Below are 17,747 nucleotides of genomic sequence, written 5' to 3'. Positions count from 1 at the left end.
GCAGTGAAGTCAGCTCTGCAAGTGGTCCTGAAGGACCAAGTTGTGGTGGAAGAAGTCCTACTCACTGCTCTCATAGAGGTTGAGGGCATTTTGAACTCAAAGCCGCTTGGCTATGCATCGGCTGACATAGCTGACCCAGATCCCATCACACCAAATCTTCTCTTGATGGGGCGGCATGATTCGGCACTACCCCAGGCAGCTTACGGCCCCTCAGGCACTCTTTCTAACAGAAGATGGAGGCACAGTCAGGTCATCAGCGACCACTTCTGGAAGCGGTTCATACAGAACTACCTCCCAGGACTGCAACTCCGACAGAAATGGAGGAGGTCCACTGACAACATGGCTGTGGGACAAGCTGTTATGATTGTGGACTGTAACTTGCCTAGAGGCCTTTGGCCTGTGGGTACCATTGCCAAAGTTTTCCCAGGGATTGATGGCGTTGTTCGAGCTGCCGAGGTCAAGGTTAAAGACAGTACCTATGTTCGCCCGGTAACTAAGTTGGTGGAACTTCCCAAAGTTCCTGAGGACTCAAATGACACTGTTTCAAAATAGAAGGACTCTAGCGGGAGTGTATTTGCCTACAAATACAGGGGCGGCTGTTAAAAGTCCGCTTGTTCACTGTAGCTGGTTTATACTACGTTACCCATGATGCACCTCGGTATCTGTACTTCCGGTTGGGAACGTGTTCAGCGCAGCGCTGCACAGATGAGAGGTGTGTCGGAGGAGTAACGTATTAACGTGCATTCGGTGTGAGTTAATACTGCGTGCGTGCTGAAGAAAATATAATCTGATCAAACATTATTCAGCTTTAAATATTGTTCAGCTTTAAAGTTACTGTGCAACTGTGTAATAAAAATGTGCTCACGACTTTGGCCTTGAGAGCGATAAGAAGCGATCGCCTCATCCTGCAGGTGCAAGATATCTGCAAGCGAAGAGACTAGAACACCCAAGGCCGATTTCCTTTTATGGAGTTGTTTTTCTGCTAATGCAGCACTTTCCTCACAACCCCCTCCTGTAAGTTTTAGAGAATATATACCCATCCTCACAGCAAATATTAGGAATCTCTTGATGTGAGCTGTGTTGAGAGGTTGTCTCTGTCTCAATAAAAGTTCACTGATTCCCCATCTGCAGCAGGTGTCCGGTTGTCTTCATTCTCCGCCAGCCTGGTTAAGTCAATTCCTCCTTAACATCTAAAAGAACCTATTTAATGAAGGAAGACGGGTTCACTTTGTGTTTAATATTATTCTGTTGTTGTTGTTGTTTTTTTTATATCCTTCAATTGGCGTCACGAACAGGATCCGCTCCAGGTCAACTGGAACGGAGGGGAGGACATCGGCCGTGGTCTGAGTGAACGGAGTTTGGACAAAAGCTGTGTGCACACAAAAACAAGGTAAGCAGACCTTTTATTTCTGCTATATTGAACATTATAAAAATACTTAGTGTCCAAACTCCTAGTAATTCATAACCAAAATTGTCTGGCTTACTTAAGGCTTGTTGAGAATCAGACAAGTGAATAAGAGATAAGTGAATAAGAAATAAGTGAATAAGTGAATAAAGATAAGAGTGAACTGAGGTCTGACCACGGTTGCAGCCGACGGGTTGCTCTCCGGTGTCGGATACATACCTCAGTGCAGGTCTGGGACCTTGAAAGGGTTTATTAGTAACGCCTTTCTAAACAAATTAAAAGGTTAAAGGCCTTGAGAATATTTTTTAGTAATATTCTCTAAACTACAGAAGGGTTAGGAAGGCCCAGAGGACTTTATTAGAAAAGATCCTCTAAAACTTAAAAAGGAGAAGTACTGGTTGGAGTCCAAAGGAGGGGTCCCTTTGATCAATAGGAGAAAACGGATCTCTTCTTAAAACCCCGATGATTTTAGTGTTTTAAATGTTTTGATGTTCTGTTTGATATTGGACACACATAAATACACGCTGAATGCTTGCTGTGGAACACTGGGCAGGACAGTTTGGTTCTCCGTTGTTCACAGATTACACAATTAAAGGAACTAGGTTCCTCTTTTGGTTAAAATAATACACCACACATAGAATTTTTTTTTTTTACACATTTATTACATACATAAGGAGGGTAATGAGTGACTGCAGGTAATGTATGAAGTGTGAATGAGACGTGTGAACAAGGTGACAACCAACTAGCACCCCTATCAGGAAGCTCTAGGCAAGGTTACCCGCCAGACTCCGGTTTGGTAGAAGCTTGGTAACACCTGAAGGGATATTTCAGTGCTGACTCACCTTTAAAGCAGCGCCCCAGCTGTTAGTGCCTAACAGAGGCAGAAACCCAGCTGGCCCAAATTCTCCTTTAAAATCAATAAAAGAACACTCCTCCATTGACAGTAAAATGGATGGAGAATTAGATCGACAAACTAATGATGATGGTTGGGGTCCCGGTGTTATTCTTAGCACATTGGGAGAACAATTAACATGTGTTGAGACAGTCATCAACTCCACACACCAGCCTAAAGAAGCAAAAAAGCAGAAAGAGTCATTGAGGAAAACAGCTGAAAGGTTAATGAAAGAAAAGGGAAAGGACGAGGGGAGTAGTGGTAACTGGGGAATAATTTGGCAGAATAAGGCTATGCAGGCAAAAGAGAAAGAGGAAGAAGCCAACTCAGCAGCAGCAGGTGCAGGTGTGATGAGCGGGGTGAGACACAGAAAGGAAGCAGATAAGCACGCAGGCCGCAAAGCTAAATTTAATCACTGGGTGTGTTTATGGGAAACTGCAAAACCACACATGAAGAAAAATAGGTCTCAGCCACCTCCCTATTCTGCCTCAACTCCTCCCTCAGCAGGCATATATCCGGTACTTAATATCTCTGGTGGAATAATGACTATTGGAGAAGAACCGCCCGTAGCTCCAACTCCCATAGATACCAAGCATTTTTGCCCAGGAAGCTCCTCTCTGTCGGCGACATCCTCAGCTAGTAGTAGAGCCCCCTCTTCTATGTCCCATTGTTTTGGAACCGGATCTGAGGGCCTAACTGACCCATTTGCGAGCGCACCATTTGCGGTTCGAATGAACAGACAGGAACCCACTGAACAACAATTAACTGATCTAGAAGCAGCATTACGCAGCTGCTTAAACGAACATAGGTCAGTGGTCCAGGTGAATAATCGTGTTGCGTCAGCCCCTCTTTCCCGGTCCAACCCCTTTGCCAGCACTCCTGTCGCTGTTAAAGGAGATCTGACCGCTACTGCAAAAACTGAGCCTGGCACTTCACCAAATGTCACAGTTACCATGTCTTTGGTGGGCCGTCAGGATCCGGAAACACAGATGAGTTTAGCCCACGCTTTTGCTGACACTGCTACCCCACCAGGCGGGGAAGAAACTGAGGATACTGATGATGAACTCAGTGACCTTAACAATACACCCCCTCTACCCCTCCCAGTTTAGGATATCAGACTAGATCTAAGGGCCCTGTGCCTCAGCCTCCAGGCATGTTTCCCCTGGTCCAGACTAAAGCGCAACGTAGACCAGTGTATCAACCTTATTCATTCGGAGATGTCCAGGCCCTAGTGGACAAACTCCCTGACATAATGGAGGGAGGGAATGCCTGGTTGGCTGGTTTGGATAAATACACAGCTGGACAGGACCTCGCACTGGGAGATTTTAGAGCTATTATAACTAGGTGCACATCCCGATCTCAGGCAGCGGACCTGGAACAAAATGCGGGTACTACCACGCATGAGAACGAGGTGCCACTAATGCAGGCCTTGAGGTTTATTGGACCGGCCCTGCGCAAACAATTCCCACCCAAAAATCAAGGCACCTTACAGAAATTTAAATGGGAGGGAAAGCAAAATCCCACCCATTATCTAAATCAGGCTGTTGAAGACTGGGTGAACCATACAGGTCATCACCCCAGTAGGACTTGTTCACAGAGCATGTGGTTTAGAAGGGCGGTGCTGAGGGGCATTCCGGAGTCAGTAAGCCAGAAAATGGAGGATAATCCTGATTTGCAGGACTGTGACTTTGCAATCTGGAAGAAACATTTGATTTTTAATCTTAACAAAGTGCAGATTAAGTCTGATGATAAAGCGGAGAGCGTCGAAGATTTACAGTTGCAACTGTTGAAGGTTCAGCTGCAGAAAGCTAAAAACGACCTGGGTGGAAAAGGTGACAAGCCTAAAAAGCAGCTTGTGGCCGCTGCGGCTCCCCCTCCTGGTCCAGTTGCCCCTGATTTGTATCCGAACCCATGGCCAACTGATCCACAGCCCCCCCAGTATGGTGCTTATCACTCCCCGGCCCCTTATGGGCAGAGAGGTTCCCCATTTGGAGGAAACAGAGGTGGTTTCAGGGGAAGGGGTCAGATGGGAGGTGGTAGGGGAGGCCAGATGTATGTTTGTTTCCGGTGTGGACAACCTGGACACTGGGCTAAAGCTTGCCCTTTGAACCCGGCTGCTGGAAGAGGCAGGGGAGCCCGTGGTGGGCCCTATCAGCATCCTGGCCACAGAGGTGGACCTCGTGGTGCTTTAGTTGAAGTGCCCCCGGCCCCACAGATGCCTGTGATGGGGTGGGAGTACTACGAGGGTGGTCCCCAGCTATAGGACACCCCACAGACTGCCCAGGACGGCGAAGGGACAACGGCGGACCCTATGCTGTCCATAACTGTAGATAGAAGAAGAAGCAGCTTTTTAGTGGACACTGGAGCTACGTACTCCACCATTAAGGATGTTGCTCGTGAAAGACTTACTGACACAGTGATTACAGTGGTGGGCATATCTGGGGAACCTAAAACTCTGCCTTACACCGTGCCCCTCCCCACAACGGTTGGAGATCAGACTTTGTTACACAGCTATGTTTGTTCAAAACAGGCGCCTGTGAATTTACTGGGAAGAGACTTGTTGATTAAATTAGGAGCCACAATACTCTGCTCTTCACAAGGCCTAACTGTGACTCTCCCTACTGGGGTTGTGCTTCCCTGTTCTAATGGGCCAGAGGGAGGTGGTCAGTTTCTGCTGCAACCCTCCTCCTGTTTGGCGGACTCTGCTGACGTCTACTGGGCATTATTGGAAGTTGAAACACCTGCTGAACCAGGAGTTTGTACTGCTTTTCAGCAATGGCGGCCGTGGCTCTCACTCCTACATCCTTATGTCCCTCCCCCTGACCCACCTCATGTTACACTGTTTTATGACAGGCATGACACCACCTGGTACCAGCACATGTTCCAAAAGCAGTGTGAGGGGCGGGCTTGGTCTCTGAACATGTCGTGCATTTTTGCGGCACCGGAGGGAGTGGCAGCAGCGGTTACTTTTACAACAGATCAATTACAGTGGTACATGATGTCTGATGAGGCAGCTCCCCATGTGTCACTGGCCTTACATCCTGGACACCAGGCTAAGGAGCTGGGTGGAATGGTTAAACGTTCCCTTGCGGCCACTGACTGGACACCTACAAAACTCCCACAGGTTTTGTTTTCTCCATCTACCAACACATACCAAATTTTAAATGATTGCTTTAATTCCTCAACACTGCAACATGGAGTGGTCAGCGGGTCACATGGCAGAGAACACACAGACCACTGTGATGCTGGGCCTTTACTCGACTCTCTTCCAGATTGTTTGTGGTCCCTTGGACCCACAGATGTAGGTTTAGTTGATGTGGAGCCAGTCTCTTTTCAACTGTCATCTGCTACCCCTTTGTGGCAGCCTCAGTACTCACACAGACCGGAGGCTGAGGCTGGGATTGCAGAAACAATTTCTGGTTTGGTCACTGCCGGTGTCTTGGAGCCCTCCTGCTCTAAGTGGAACACGCCCATCCTACCCGTTGAGAAAAAAGGCACGGGGAAGTTCAGAATGGCACATGATTTGAGAAGGATTAATGCCTTACTTGGCACTCCTACTTTGCCTGTGCCTAATCCTTATGTTGCCTTGACCAACCTCCCACCATCTCATGCCTGGTTCACCTGCATTGACTTGGCTAATGCCTTTTTCTGCCTCCCACTTCGTGAGTCACTGCGTGACATTTTCTCATTTACATTTAGAGGCCGACAATGGCGTTACACTCGCTTACCACAGGGATTTGCCCTCTCCCCAGGACTGTTTAATCAGTGTTTGAAAGAACTTTTACAAACCAGCCCACTACCATCTGACTGTATGTTAATACAATATGTGGATGACCTTTTGCTGTCTGCCCCCACGGCTGACATCTGTTTGGAGGCCACCAGAGTGGTACTTCACCACCTGGCCAACACAGGTTTTAAAGTGAGCAAAAACAAACTACAGATTGCAAGAAAACAGGTTTCTTTTCTAGGCCGCATGGTCTCACAGTCCGGTATTTCCTTGTCCCCAGAACACAGGAACTCCATTTTGCACCATCCAAAACCTCTAACTGTAAAAGACATGTTGTCATTTTTGGGCCTGACTGGTTACAGCAGGACCTATGTCCCAGACTATGTTGGCCTTACTTCCCCTTTGCGCGTTTTGGTAAATGAACAAGGCATGAGAAACCTCTCTGCTCGCCTCTCATGGACTACAGAAACAGAACAGGCGTTTATAAAGTTAAAACAACAGCTTTCTGTCGCCTCTGACCTTGCTGTGCCAGATTATGCTTTGCCTTTTCATCTTGATGTTTCTGGAACTGGAACCCATATCAATGGTATCCTGTTCCAGAAAAAAGGGGGAGAGAGAAAAGTGTTGACATATGTAAGCGTAATGCTTGACAACACTGAAAAACGCCACCCACCGTGCACACAACACGTTTCTGGACTTGCAAAAATCATTCAGAAAACAGCACACATAGTGATGAACCACCCACTAAAAATTTTGACATCACACAGTGTGGTGGCCTACGTCTCTTCACAGGCCTTCACACTCACTTCACTCAGGCAGAGACGCCTCAGTACCATTTTGGAAGCACCACACATCACCTACTCACATGAAGGCATAAACATGGCTGATCACATGGGATCAGGGGAACCACATATGTGTGAAGAGGTTGCGCAGGTACAGGAGAAAATCAGGCCAGATTTGCAGGCAGAACCTCTAATGGATGCAGAAAAAGATTGGTTCACAGATGGATGTTGTTTCAGAACTGAAAGTGGAATGTTGAAGGCTGCATGGGCAATAGTGGAACAGACAGACATGAGATGGAAAACAGTGAAAGCAGAGCAGTTGACAGGACAACAGTCTGCACAGAGAGCTGAACTGAGAGCGGTGATTGAAGCCTTAAGGATGGGAAAGGGACAGAAAGTGAATATATACAGTGATTCAGCTTATGCTGTGGGAGCAGTGCATGTGGAGCTCAAGCAGTGGCTAAGAGCTGGTTTTTTGACAGCCAGCGGAAAGCCTATTAAACATGAGATAGAAATGAGGGAATTAGCGGAAGCACTGTTGTTACCTGTTAAGGTGGCAGTGGTAAAATGCAAAGGTCACAGTGCCGGATTGGATTTAGTGGCATTAGGTAACAAACAGGCCGACTTAGTAGCTAAGCAGACAGCTGGTTACTTACCCTCCCTGATTATGGTAATGGACCCAGAAGCCACACCCCCTCCAGAAAGACCACCCATACAACTAGGCCTAGCCACAATCAGAGAGTTACAGGACAAAGCCAGCCCCCAGGAAAAATCATTATGGGTAACAAGAGGGGCCACAAACACAGATGTTTGGCGTGGCCCAGATGGAAGGCCCATTCTACCGCCAGGGGTCAGACAGACAGCAATGGAAGAGGCACATGGAGTGGGGCATGTGGGACCTGCACAAATGATGAGGAACTTAGCCGCCTGGTGGCACCCTTATCTAAAAGACATGACAAAATACATGGTTAAAACCTGTAAGGAGTGCAACCAATTTGGAATCAAGCCCGCCTTCAAGCCAATAGCAGGGTACTTCCCCATCCCACTTTGCCCAGGGAAAGAAATAATCATTGATTACACAGACATGGTGGACAGAGTAGGTAGTTACAGGTACCTGCTGGTGGCTGTGGATGCATTTTCAGGTTGGCCAGAAGCCTGGCCGACAGCAAGTGAAAACAGTAGAACTGTGGTGAAGTGTCTGATTAATCATTATATACCACAGCATGGGTTTCCCGAGGTCATAAGGTCGGACAATGGTTCACATTTCAGGAACCACGATCTGCAGAGGGTTGAAGCCGCATTAGGTTTGAAACATAAGTTTGGCTCAGTTTACCACCCCCAGTCCCAGGGGAAAGTGGAAAGGATGAATCAAACTCTAAAAACTAAATTGGCTAAAATCTGTGCACAGACCAAATTAGATTGGGTTAAGGCATTGCCTCTTGCATTAATGTCCATAAGATGCTCAGTAAATCAAACCTCTGGTTACACTCCATTTGAGTTGGAGCATGGCAGGCCTTTTCCTGGCCCCTCCTCTCGCCTGTTAATGTCGGATGGAGCTGATTCAGACCTCGATCCGAGGACATATTATAACATGCTCCGCAGTTTTGTTGCCCAGTATTCCTCACAGGTCGCTGAAAGAAACCAGCAAGAGCTGAAAGAGGCGGCTACACCTGGAATGGACTACGTCCTCCTGAAAGTCACAAAGAGAAAGTGGGCTGAGCCTCGCTGGACAGGCCCTTACCGCATAACAGAGCGGACCTCCCACGCTGTCAGGCTCGAAGGGAAAGGTGACACCTGGTTTCATTACACACAGTGCGCTGCTGCCACCGAACCAGGAAGAACCTTGAGAGAGGTGCAGAAGGACCTGTCAGAAGGAGCTGCAACAGCATCACCAACCACTTGAGGGAGCCAAAACTCAACCTACAAGCCGGCTGGTTACAAAAGGGGGTGTTCTTCATACTGAAATAAACACTTTTATTTTTCTATTTTTAACATCTTTTATGACTTTGCTTTTATATTGGCTTGAGTTTTTAAGAGTTACATTTTACATTGCAATAGTTTTAACCGCTGAAAGCTCATTTAAAGTTGTGTCACTGATACTTTTTGTTGCTCTTTAACTCCTAGAACACGCCCTTGGCGAGGTGGGGGGAACTGGACCACCTTTCTGTGCCCCATCATCCTCTATTAGACGACATCCAAGCTAAGTAAACATGTCTTGGCCCTTTCCCCCTGAAATGACAGGCAGGCAAAGATGTTGCGTCTTTGTTTGCTTCCTGGCCCTGGGTCTCATTCCCATTGGCATAATCCTGATCTGTGAAGGGCCCCCGACACTTGTGACACCCTGAAGTTCAAAAGCTTAGCCCCCTTCTGACAGTCCCAATCTGACAAATGTAGCCCCTAGGGTCTTGCTCACCACTTCCTCTCCAGTTTTGCCCACGCCCGATCCATTTAGAAAGAAACGACACACGGTTACCTCCTGCACCCCAAGTACGACTAGAATGATTACTCTCTGTGTCCCCAACAATAAAAGTTGGGTAGTCGAAATAGATTTCGCTAGCTTCCCAGTCACTCCCGTCACCAAAGACCAAGGGGGGGATCTTTTTAACCTTGCAGTACATCTCTCCTCCTCAGTGTGGTATATAACCCTGGGAGGTTGGCATCAGTGGAAGTGGTCCAGTTTAGTGTCAGAAACGGACCTCGATTGGTCCAAGCACTCTAGGGGTCAGGCTTTGCACTGGAGAAACCAAAATATGCTCAGAATAGCAAAAAAACCGGATCTTTCAGGCTTAATTTTTACCCTAAAGGATCTGGCCTTGACCTCCTCGCCAACGGATGATGAAAACTCTGATCGTGAGGGTGACGAACATTATCGTCTTTCTCTTGTTTAAATGCTTCTAGAATGGTTGTTTCTCTGTGGTGTTTTGTATTAGGCTTGTTATTAATTGTTTCCCTCACCCACTTCCTCTTGAAGGATATATCTGGTTGAACTGTGTCTGGTCGGGTTGTGAGGGTTAAGCGATGTTCTCAGGGTCTCCGGACTTAAGCCTGAGCGAATGTGTACTCGCACCACTGGATATAAATTGTTTTTTTCCACACCCCTTCCTCACGTTTTACCATATTCACTTTTGAATGTCCTTAGCAGTTACCGTTCTGGGTTTATTTTACGGTTGATTTATTCTTTCACATTTTCACGTTTATATCTCTCATTATTATAGTATACTCTGTACTCTCCACATTTTTATCATTACTTATCCTTTTTGGTTGCTGAGTTACAGGAACTGTTAATTTTGTGTCACTACCCTGGTTGCACTAACTCGTTGTATCCTTGGTTGCAGGACAGCTGTTACTGCTTTCCTCGGGAACCGAGACTGCTTGCAGCCGACCCCTGGGCAGGGTGGTGCCTGGACTCTTTTCTCCTCATCTGCAATGACAGATAAAGACAAATGATAAGACCCGAGGAGTTTTTCGAGCCAGGCTTCGACACGTCTCTGTGTTCCTTTGAATGTTACTTATTTTTGTGTGTTGACCCATTTAAGATGGGTCAAAAGGGGGATTTGAAGAAAATATAATCTGATCAAACATTATTCAGCTTTAAATATTGTTCAGCTTTAAAGTTACTGTGCAACTGTGTAATAAAAATGTGCTCACGACTTTGGCCTTGAGAGCGATAAGAAGCGATCGCCTCATCCTGCAGGTGCAAGATATCTGCAAGCGAAGAGACTAGAACACCCAAGGCCGATTTCCTTTTATGGAGTTGTTTTTCTGCTAATGCAGCACTTTCCTCACAACCCCCTCCTGTAAGTTTTAGAGAATATATACCCATCCTCACAGCAAATATTAGGAATCTCTTGATGTGAGCTGTGTTGAGAGGTTGTCTCTGTCTCAATAAAAGTTCACTGATTCCCCATCTGCAGCAGGTGTCCGGTTGTCTTCATTCTCCGCCAGCCTGGTTAAGTCAATTCCTCCTTAACATCTAAAAGAACCTATTTAATGAAGGAAGACGGGTTCACTTTGTGTTTAATATTATTCTGTTGTTGTTGTTGTTTTTTTTATATCCTTCAGTGCTTACCATGTGAGTATTGTAAGATGAGAGTGAGGCTTGTTGACTTTATCTGTGTAATTTGCTATCGCTAAGAGGCTAGTCCCGTTGCTATCGCTAAGAGGCTAGTCTCGTTGCTATCGCTAAGAGGCTAGTCCCATTGCTATCGCTAAGATGCGTTTTGTTTGGCCTACTACAGGCAGCCTTGTGTTCAGCCCATATTTCATTCCATATACGACTTACTGTCAAGCATTGTGGTTGTAGGTGGATGTAACTATTTACTATGTTTATTCTCTGAATCGTTGCAATCTGCAGAGGTCTGGTTTGCCAATGTATATACAAGCCAGAAATTCATTTATGGTCTTAGGGTGCCATCTAGTGGCCATGAGGTTATGGCAGATTGTATAACATTACGCTGGAAACCCACAGTACTGTATAAGGGGTACACTGCTATCCATAGTGGTTAATACAAATGTTTGTTCTTTCTGTTTACAGATGACCACACACACACATACCCATATACACACTCACACCCCCGTTACCTGCATGTGAATACTGTAATGCCTCCCTACCAACGCTGTACATCCTGTTGATGTCATCTGCCACCTCTTTAGTAAAGTTATTTGAACTACATCACTGTGGAGTACCATTCCTTCTGACCGAGGACGACTCAGTTGAAGCGTGATCGGCAATCAGTGCAAACATACATTACAGACATACCTGCTCAATATTTTGAATTGTATGACAAACCTTTCGAAACCATCTTGATCACATAGGAGCACCATGCAGTATACACACAGTAATACACAGGGAATCTGCTACTCAGTGAAAAAGACAAACCAAATGTTCAAAAGTTTGCTCTCACTGCAATAAATTCAGAATCAGAGAAACTTTATTAAACCCAGAGGGAAATTGAGTTGTCATAGCAGCAAATATACAACAAACAAGAAGCAGTCAAGAAAATGAGTGTAGAAACAGAGTGATGATAGGTAAATATTAAGATAGATAAATATAGAGAAGTGACAGGGTGCATTGAGGTGTAATTAATTCTTTTCCACATATGTGCGGAAAGAGTCAGATAGCAGCAGGAAGGGATGACCTTCCAACAGATAGCAAGGTTGAAGGAACCTGTTGCTGAAACTGCTCTTCGGATTGTCCAGTGTGTTATGGAGGGGGTGGGAGCATTCTATCACTGATCATCTCCTCCAGGGTGGCGAACTTCATGCCAACAACAAACTCAGCCTTCACAATGACTTTGTTCAGTCTGTTTGGGTCCTTTGCTTTGATGCCTGCACCCCAGCACGCCACAGCAAATATAGCTTGTGATCCAGATGAACTCCCAGATACTTGTAGGCTGTGACTATTTTCACATTAGTCCCACCAATGCAGACAGGGGAGGGTTGGGATCTGTTTCTGCCAAAGTCCACCACCAGCTCCTTTGTTTTGGCCACATTCAGCTGCAGGTGATTCACCTCACACCACCTCATGAAGCGATCAATCAGTCCTCTGTACTCTGTACTCCTCTTCCCTTCCCATCCCCACACTTTTCCAATAATCAGAGAATTTCTGGAGGAGACAGGTTTCTGTGATATACTTGAATTTGGCGGTATAGATGTTGAAGATATTGAAGGGGACAGAACAGTTCCCTGGGTTGCTCCTGTGTTGCTGTTCAGACTCTCTGACACAAAGCTCTGCAGTCTCACAAATTGTGGTCTGCCTGTCAGGTAGTCTGGACTGGTGGAGCCTCCACCTGCATGTCATCCAACAACAATCTCAGAGCCCGGGCTAGATTGTGTTAAAGGCACTGGAGAGGTCAAAGAACATCATCCGGACTGTGGTTTGGGGTCTGTGGAGGGAGGAATACACTCTCTGCAGCAGATGTATCACTGTGTTGTCCACCCCCAAGTGGGCCTGGTATGCAAACTGCAGAGGGTCTTGTGACTTGCTCACCAGGGGTCTGAAGTGTTCCAGGATAAGTCTCTCCATAACCTTCATATTATGAGAAGTTAGTGCTACAGGCCTGTAGTCATTTAATGCCGCTGGATGGTACTTCTTAGGCACTGGGACCAGGCATGATGTTTTCCATAGCACTGGGACTCTCTGGAGGTGCAGGCAGATACCACATACTATCTTACAGGTTGCAGAGTGAACTGACTGAAAATATAATTACATCTCAGTGAGATTGAGAAGAATAAAGTAATCCAGATTACTTACATATTGTTTTTGTAATTGAACATTTGGGAGTTGGGTTTGGTTTGCATGTGTATAATTTAGAATATCTTGTCTCTTGTCAGTTAGACACAGCTGGCTGCAAGACCCACATATTTATAAGTACATATGAGGTTTGAATGCCAATAAAAACACCTGACTTAGTCCATCTGCTGTCTTTTGAAATGTATTGATCCTGTTTACAAGAAATGAGTTGTTACAGCTTGTACATGCTGATACTCACTGTGGTCAACCACTAATCTAAAACTGTTGGTTTACTTTTTTCCCCAGACACATCACGTTTGAGGTCAGCATAACAAGCATGCCTCTAACTGAAATATGATCTAGTACCAGACAAAACACAATGTTTAAAAAAAATTTGACAAGAAATGACTCATTAAGTTTAAATAAGTTTTTGGTTTCACAAGTCACACCCAAGCCTGGTTACTACCAGATTTACTGACTCACTTAAATAGAACTCATCTAACAAAGTAAAGTACACTAGATCTATATATCTGTCGCATATCAGTATTTAGATAGTGGTTTGCACACCAGCCAAATCATTACCTTGGATCTCATGGTAATAAGGTTGTGTTAATGTTAATGATTGCATTGAAGAAAACGTTACTTTGTGATTCTGTTTAAGTTTGTAATGTTGTTAAACTACTGTGTTGTTTAAAAAGTTTCACGCTGAGGAACCTTAACAAATTAATAAATGCCAAATAAAAAATATGTTTGTCAGTAGATTGCCTGAGTGGGCTGAGAAGCCCTAGAAGATATTTCTACATTTGTGACATATTTCTGCACAGTTCACCAAACTGAGCACAGGAAACATGAATCTGTCTACAAGCTGCATCAAACACATCATTAATCTGATCTGGTTTGTTGTTCCGCCCACTGACAGTGAACTGAAACAGTGAGGCTTGACTTGATGCAAAAGACACTCAGCATATTTACCAACACTTCTATTGTAAAACTATATAATAGCATTAAGTCCTAAAACATTTTAATTAATATTAAAATACTTTTAGTAGCAAAGAGATACCCCTGCTCACTATTGTTAAGTCTTCCATCTACATCAAGACGACATGGAGATCAGAGCTCTCTTCATTAGAATGTGTGAGTACTTTCTGTTTACTTTTCTAATCTATTTCTACATTATTATAAAATTTGGAGTGTAATTTTCAATCAAAAATATGACAGTTTTATTTATATTTTAGGTTAAAAAAGTAGGCTAATGTATTTTTATGGTCTGCGTATGAGATGTCATAGTACTTTAGTATAGTTAGTAATTATACAGCACATGTTTTGGTAACTCTGAAGCTCTTTCATCTCTCTTTAGTGATGGCCATCATGATTATCTTGGGTGTGCAGGATCAGGAATTTGGTGAGTACCAGCTCTTTGCTTGTTTATATCAAAGTTATAATATTACATTATGGATGAGCTAACCAACTGGAGAAAAGTAAAAAAAAAAAATGTGGGAGAAAGAAATGGTTTTGTGACTTTTTTTTTACTGTTTTATTTACTGTTTTATTTGTTTACTGTTGAAGTACAGTGTGCCAATTTTAGTGGTAAAACTCTAAAATTTCTTTAGTCTTTCTTTTTTCTTTGTTTCAGATGCAGTTTCTCTTCGTGTTGTTCCAAACAGATTGCAGTTCTTTGAATATGAATCAGTGACATTTTATTGTGAAGGAGTCGATTATTGTGAAGTTGTGCATAGAATTAAAGGAAAAATAGAATCATGTAGTAAAACTAACAAGAGGACACCAACAGGATCATCCTGTTCCATTCAAATTGTTTATGCAGACAACAGTGGAGAGTACTGGTATGAGACTGAAGGACGGAGAAGAAGCAACATTATTAACCTCTCTTTCACTGGTACATTTGAAGAAAGAACAATATTTTATGATATATTTCGATTAAATTTAATCTCATGTATTTAATTATCAAATGCATTTCTTTTAGCTGGTCCTGTGATCCTGGAGAGTCCTGCTGTTCCTGTGTTGATGGAAGAAACTGTGACTCTGAGCTGCAGAAGCAAAATTCCTTCCTCCAACTTCAAAGTTGATTTCTACAAATATGGAAATCAGATCCATAGAAGCTCCACAGGAAGCATGACCATCCACAGAGTTTCCAAGTCAGATGAAGGACTTTACAAGTGTAGCATCTCAGGAGTTGGAGAATCACCAGAGAGCTGGCTGAAAGTCACAGGTGAGACACTGAGATGTTTTAAAATAATGTTGATGTATAATTTTTATATGAATGACAGCTGATGCTCTTCATGCAAAGCTGTTGAATCTGTTTGTATTAGCATTTTTAACACAAAGGAATGTTCAGTGTGGAAACATAAATTGGACATTTAAGTTTGTACACCAAACTTTCCATGGTGGTTTAGGAGCTTTTAAGTTGATTGTCAAGATGCTTAATGTCATTATGAAGAATTTAAAATCAATATTTGATGGTTTAACCATTCTTTTCTTTTTAACCATTATTTAGATTCTCTAAATATAAATTACACAACTGATCCAGATAAAGAGGGGGGCCATTTCGCTTCTGTTACCATACGGATCATTTCAACCATTTTAGTCAGTGCTCTGTTGGTGGCAGTGGGACTGTTTCACATTGTCAAAGCTTGCTGGAAGAGAGGTAATGACAAGTATTTTATTGTTATCACATGGAAATGTAATCATCAGCCAGATACATTGTCTGATTTTCTTATCCAAAGTTTTTAAATAAAAATGACTATCATAAACTAAATAACTTGATCTAAGAAATCATCTATATCTGTTTAATGTCTTTAAAAAAAACAAGAAAAAACAATTCACTTATTTCTTTAATCTTCATAGAGGCCAGCACGGTGGATGCAGGCAATATAAGCAACATAAGAGCAGCATAAGTTGTAAGATAGACAGGAGGTATTTTACTGAGCAAGAATATCACAGAATTACTTATGTGAAGGAAAGTATTGGTTTTGTTTTCTCATGTGGTGTTGTCTGTATCTTTGTTAGACGTGTGTTTAATATTTATAAATGTATAGATGTGAGTGATAATTTGAGCTTCCAAAACTTCCACCTCAAATAAAAGCCACATAGAATACAATTTTAAAGCTCCTCTTTTAGACATGTACTGTATCTCATACAGCTCAAAATAGTTACATGTGGCGAGAAGTACAACTTCAGACATTCATTCGGTAATAGGTCAGAAATGTAATATCTTAGTTTTGTACAAAGGCATCTTTAAAACCAAGAAGCTCTTAAAAGCAGCTGATATTCTTGTGGTCAAAGTAGAAATACCAGGCAAACAGCAGAATTTTTTTTGTTAGCTCAGTGTTCCCTTAGCACCACCTTAGAAAACAGGCCAAAGTAGAAATGAAGTAGAAATGTTATCGATTTTCTTTCTAACCCTGAAAGTCAGATTTTCCTAAATGTTTAAATAAAGTCTACATTGAATAACAGACAGGGATCATCATGACTAATATTGCTGTGGTTGTTATTCCAGTCCCTCCCACTGTCCCTCTTCATTATTCTATTCTATGAAGCTGCATCACTGTCTCTCAGTGTACTATTACCCAACTGGTACCACTGTTGCTACCATGACATTACTTGGATATTAAGAGGTTATTACGCTGGTAATTGAGTAGTAATAACTTGAAAATTAACACGTTATTATGTTTTTGTTTTTGTCTTATTAACCTATGATTATCAAGTATTTTGTGTGTCTTACAGGTTGCAGAGAGAGAGCTGACTGAAGACATTATCACATCTGAGTAAGAGCGAAAACAAAGAAGTGACCCAGTTTTTATCACATATTTTTTTTGTTGTTAACCAAGCTGTACATGGTCATCTTACTTTGGTGTACATGTCTATAAATGTTATAGCTTTTCTTTGTTCAGTAAGATACAGCCAGTTGCCATTCCCATGTGGTTATAAGTAGATATAAAGTTTGAACACAAGCAAAGACACCTGCCCGATACGTAGAAGATTAACCAAATTGTTGGATCTTCTTTCTGTTTTTACACATGTATTCATGCTGTTAAAATAAAAGCTGCTGCACCTTTCAAACACATGACTCAGGACGAAAGTTCAGTGGTCTTATTTACACAGAGAATGATGAAACTATTTACAAAATCTCTAAAAAAAAAAAGGAAAATCCACAGTCTCTTTATACATTAATCCAAAAATCAGTGAAAGTATAAGTTTTAACCTTTAAAAATGTAGATGTTTTAAAATGTGATGCCAAAGCGTATGATGTTTAAAAAAGTTTAATCATTGTGCTGCAGCACTCCCTGTCACAGAAGGCAGCCCTTACAGTATCCCTTGCAAAATGTGAAATTAAAAAATAAAAAAGAAAGAAAAAATTCTTTACTATCACTGCTGTTAAGGTTAGGGTCATTTATTCATTTGTCTCAGAAATACATGATTTAGGAAAATTTAATAAAGCCCGTTGTCACAAGGAGTAATTACAGCGGATAACTCCGCTAACATGTTTTATTTGCCAGATTTGGAGATGCACTTCCTGGTGCAACATCAAAGGGATTTGTGTCTCTTCCTGGAGTTTAGAAAGTTCTAATGAATAAATACAATTCCGGAATAATAATTTTTCATAGTGAGGTACCCACTATCACAATATTATTAAATAATCTTTTTCTTGTTTTCTGTTGTGTTCTTTTCTTGATAAAAAGAACACAACGGAA

General features: G+C 43.0%; 1 protein-coding gene and 1 pseudogene across 1 annotated transcript; both read left to right on the top strand.

Moving 5' to 3' along the window:
• Positions 1-779: 779 nt before the first annotated feature.
• On the top strand, positions 780-4,972 carry LOC147334572 (uncharacterized; annotated as a pseudogene).
• Positions 4,973-14,141: 9,169 nt separating this feature from the next.
• On the top strand, positions 14,142-16,802 carry LOC147334571 (Fc receptor-like protein 5). Its single transcript, XM_086285950.1, has 6 exons — positions 14,142-14,172; positions 14,396-14,440; positions 14,672-14,932; positions 15,020-15,265; positions 15,584-15,700; positions 16,780-16,802. The coding sequence occupies exons 1-6, from the start codon at positions 14,142-14,144 to the stop codon at positions 16,800-16,802; spliced, it is 723 nt and encodes a 240-aa protein (XP_086142076.1).
• Positions 16,803-17,747: the final 945 nt, after the last annotated feature.

Source organism: Aulonocara sp. 'chitande type north' Nkhata Bay, linkage group LG3 (assembly GCF_057382095.1).
Source record: "Aulonocara sp. 'chitande type north' Nkhata Bay isolate Kocher_YH1m ecotype deep benthic linkage group LG3, A_spYH_male_GT1.1, whole genome shotgun sequence".
In the NCBI taxonomy this organism is placed as follows: Eukaryota; Metazoa; Chordata; class Actinopteri; order Cichliformes; family Cichlidae; genus Aulonocara; species Aulonocara sp. 'chitande type north' Nkhata Bay.
The sequence above is the reverse complement of the archived record's forward strand: the minus strand, read 5'-3'. Positions and strand labels throughout refer to the sequence as shown.

Coding starts and splice junctions, on each gene's coding strand:
- LOC147334571 (XM_086285950.1), top strand. CDS start 14,142: ATGGAGATCAGAGCTCTCTTCATTAGAATGT. Junction 14,173..14,395: donor AGCTCTCTTCATTAGAATGT/GTGAGTACTTTC, acceptor ATCTCTCTTTAG/TGATGGCCATCATGATTATC. Junction 15,266..15,583: donor GAGCTGGCTGAAAGTCACAG/GTGAGACACTGA, acceptor CAACTGATCCAG/ATAAAGAGGGGGGCCATTTC.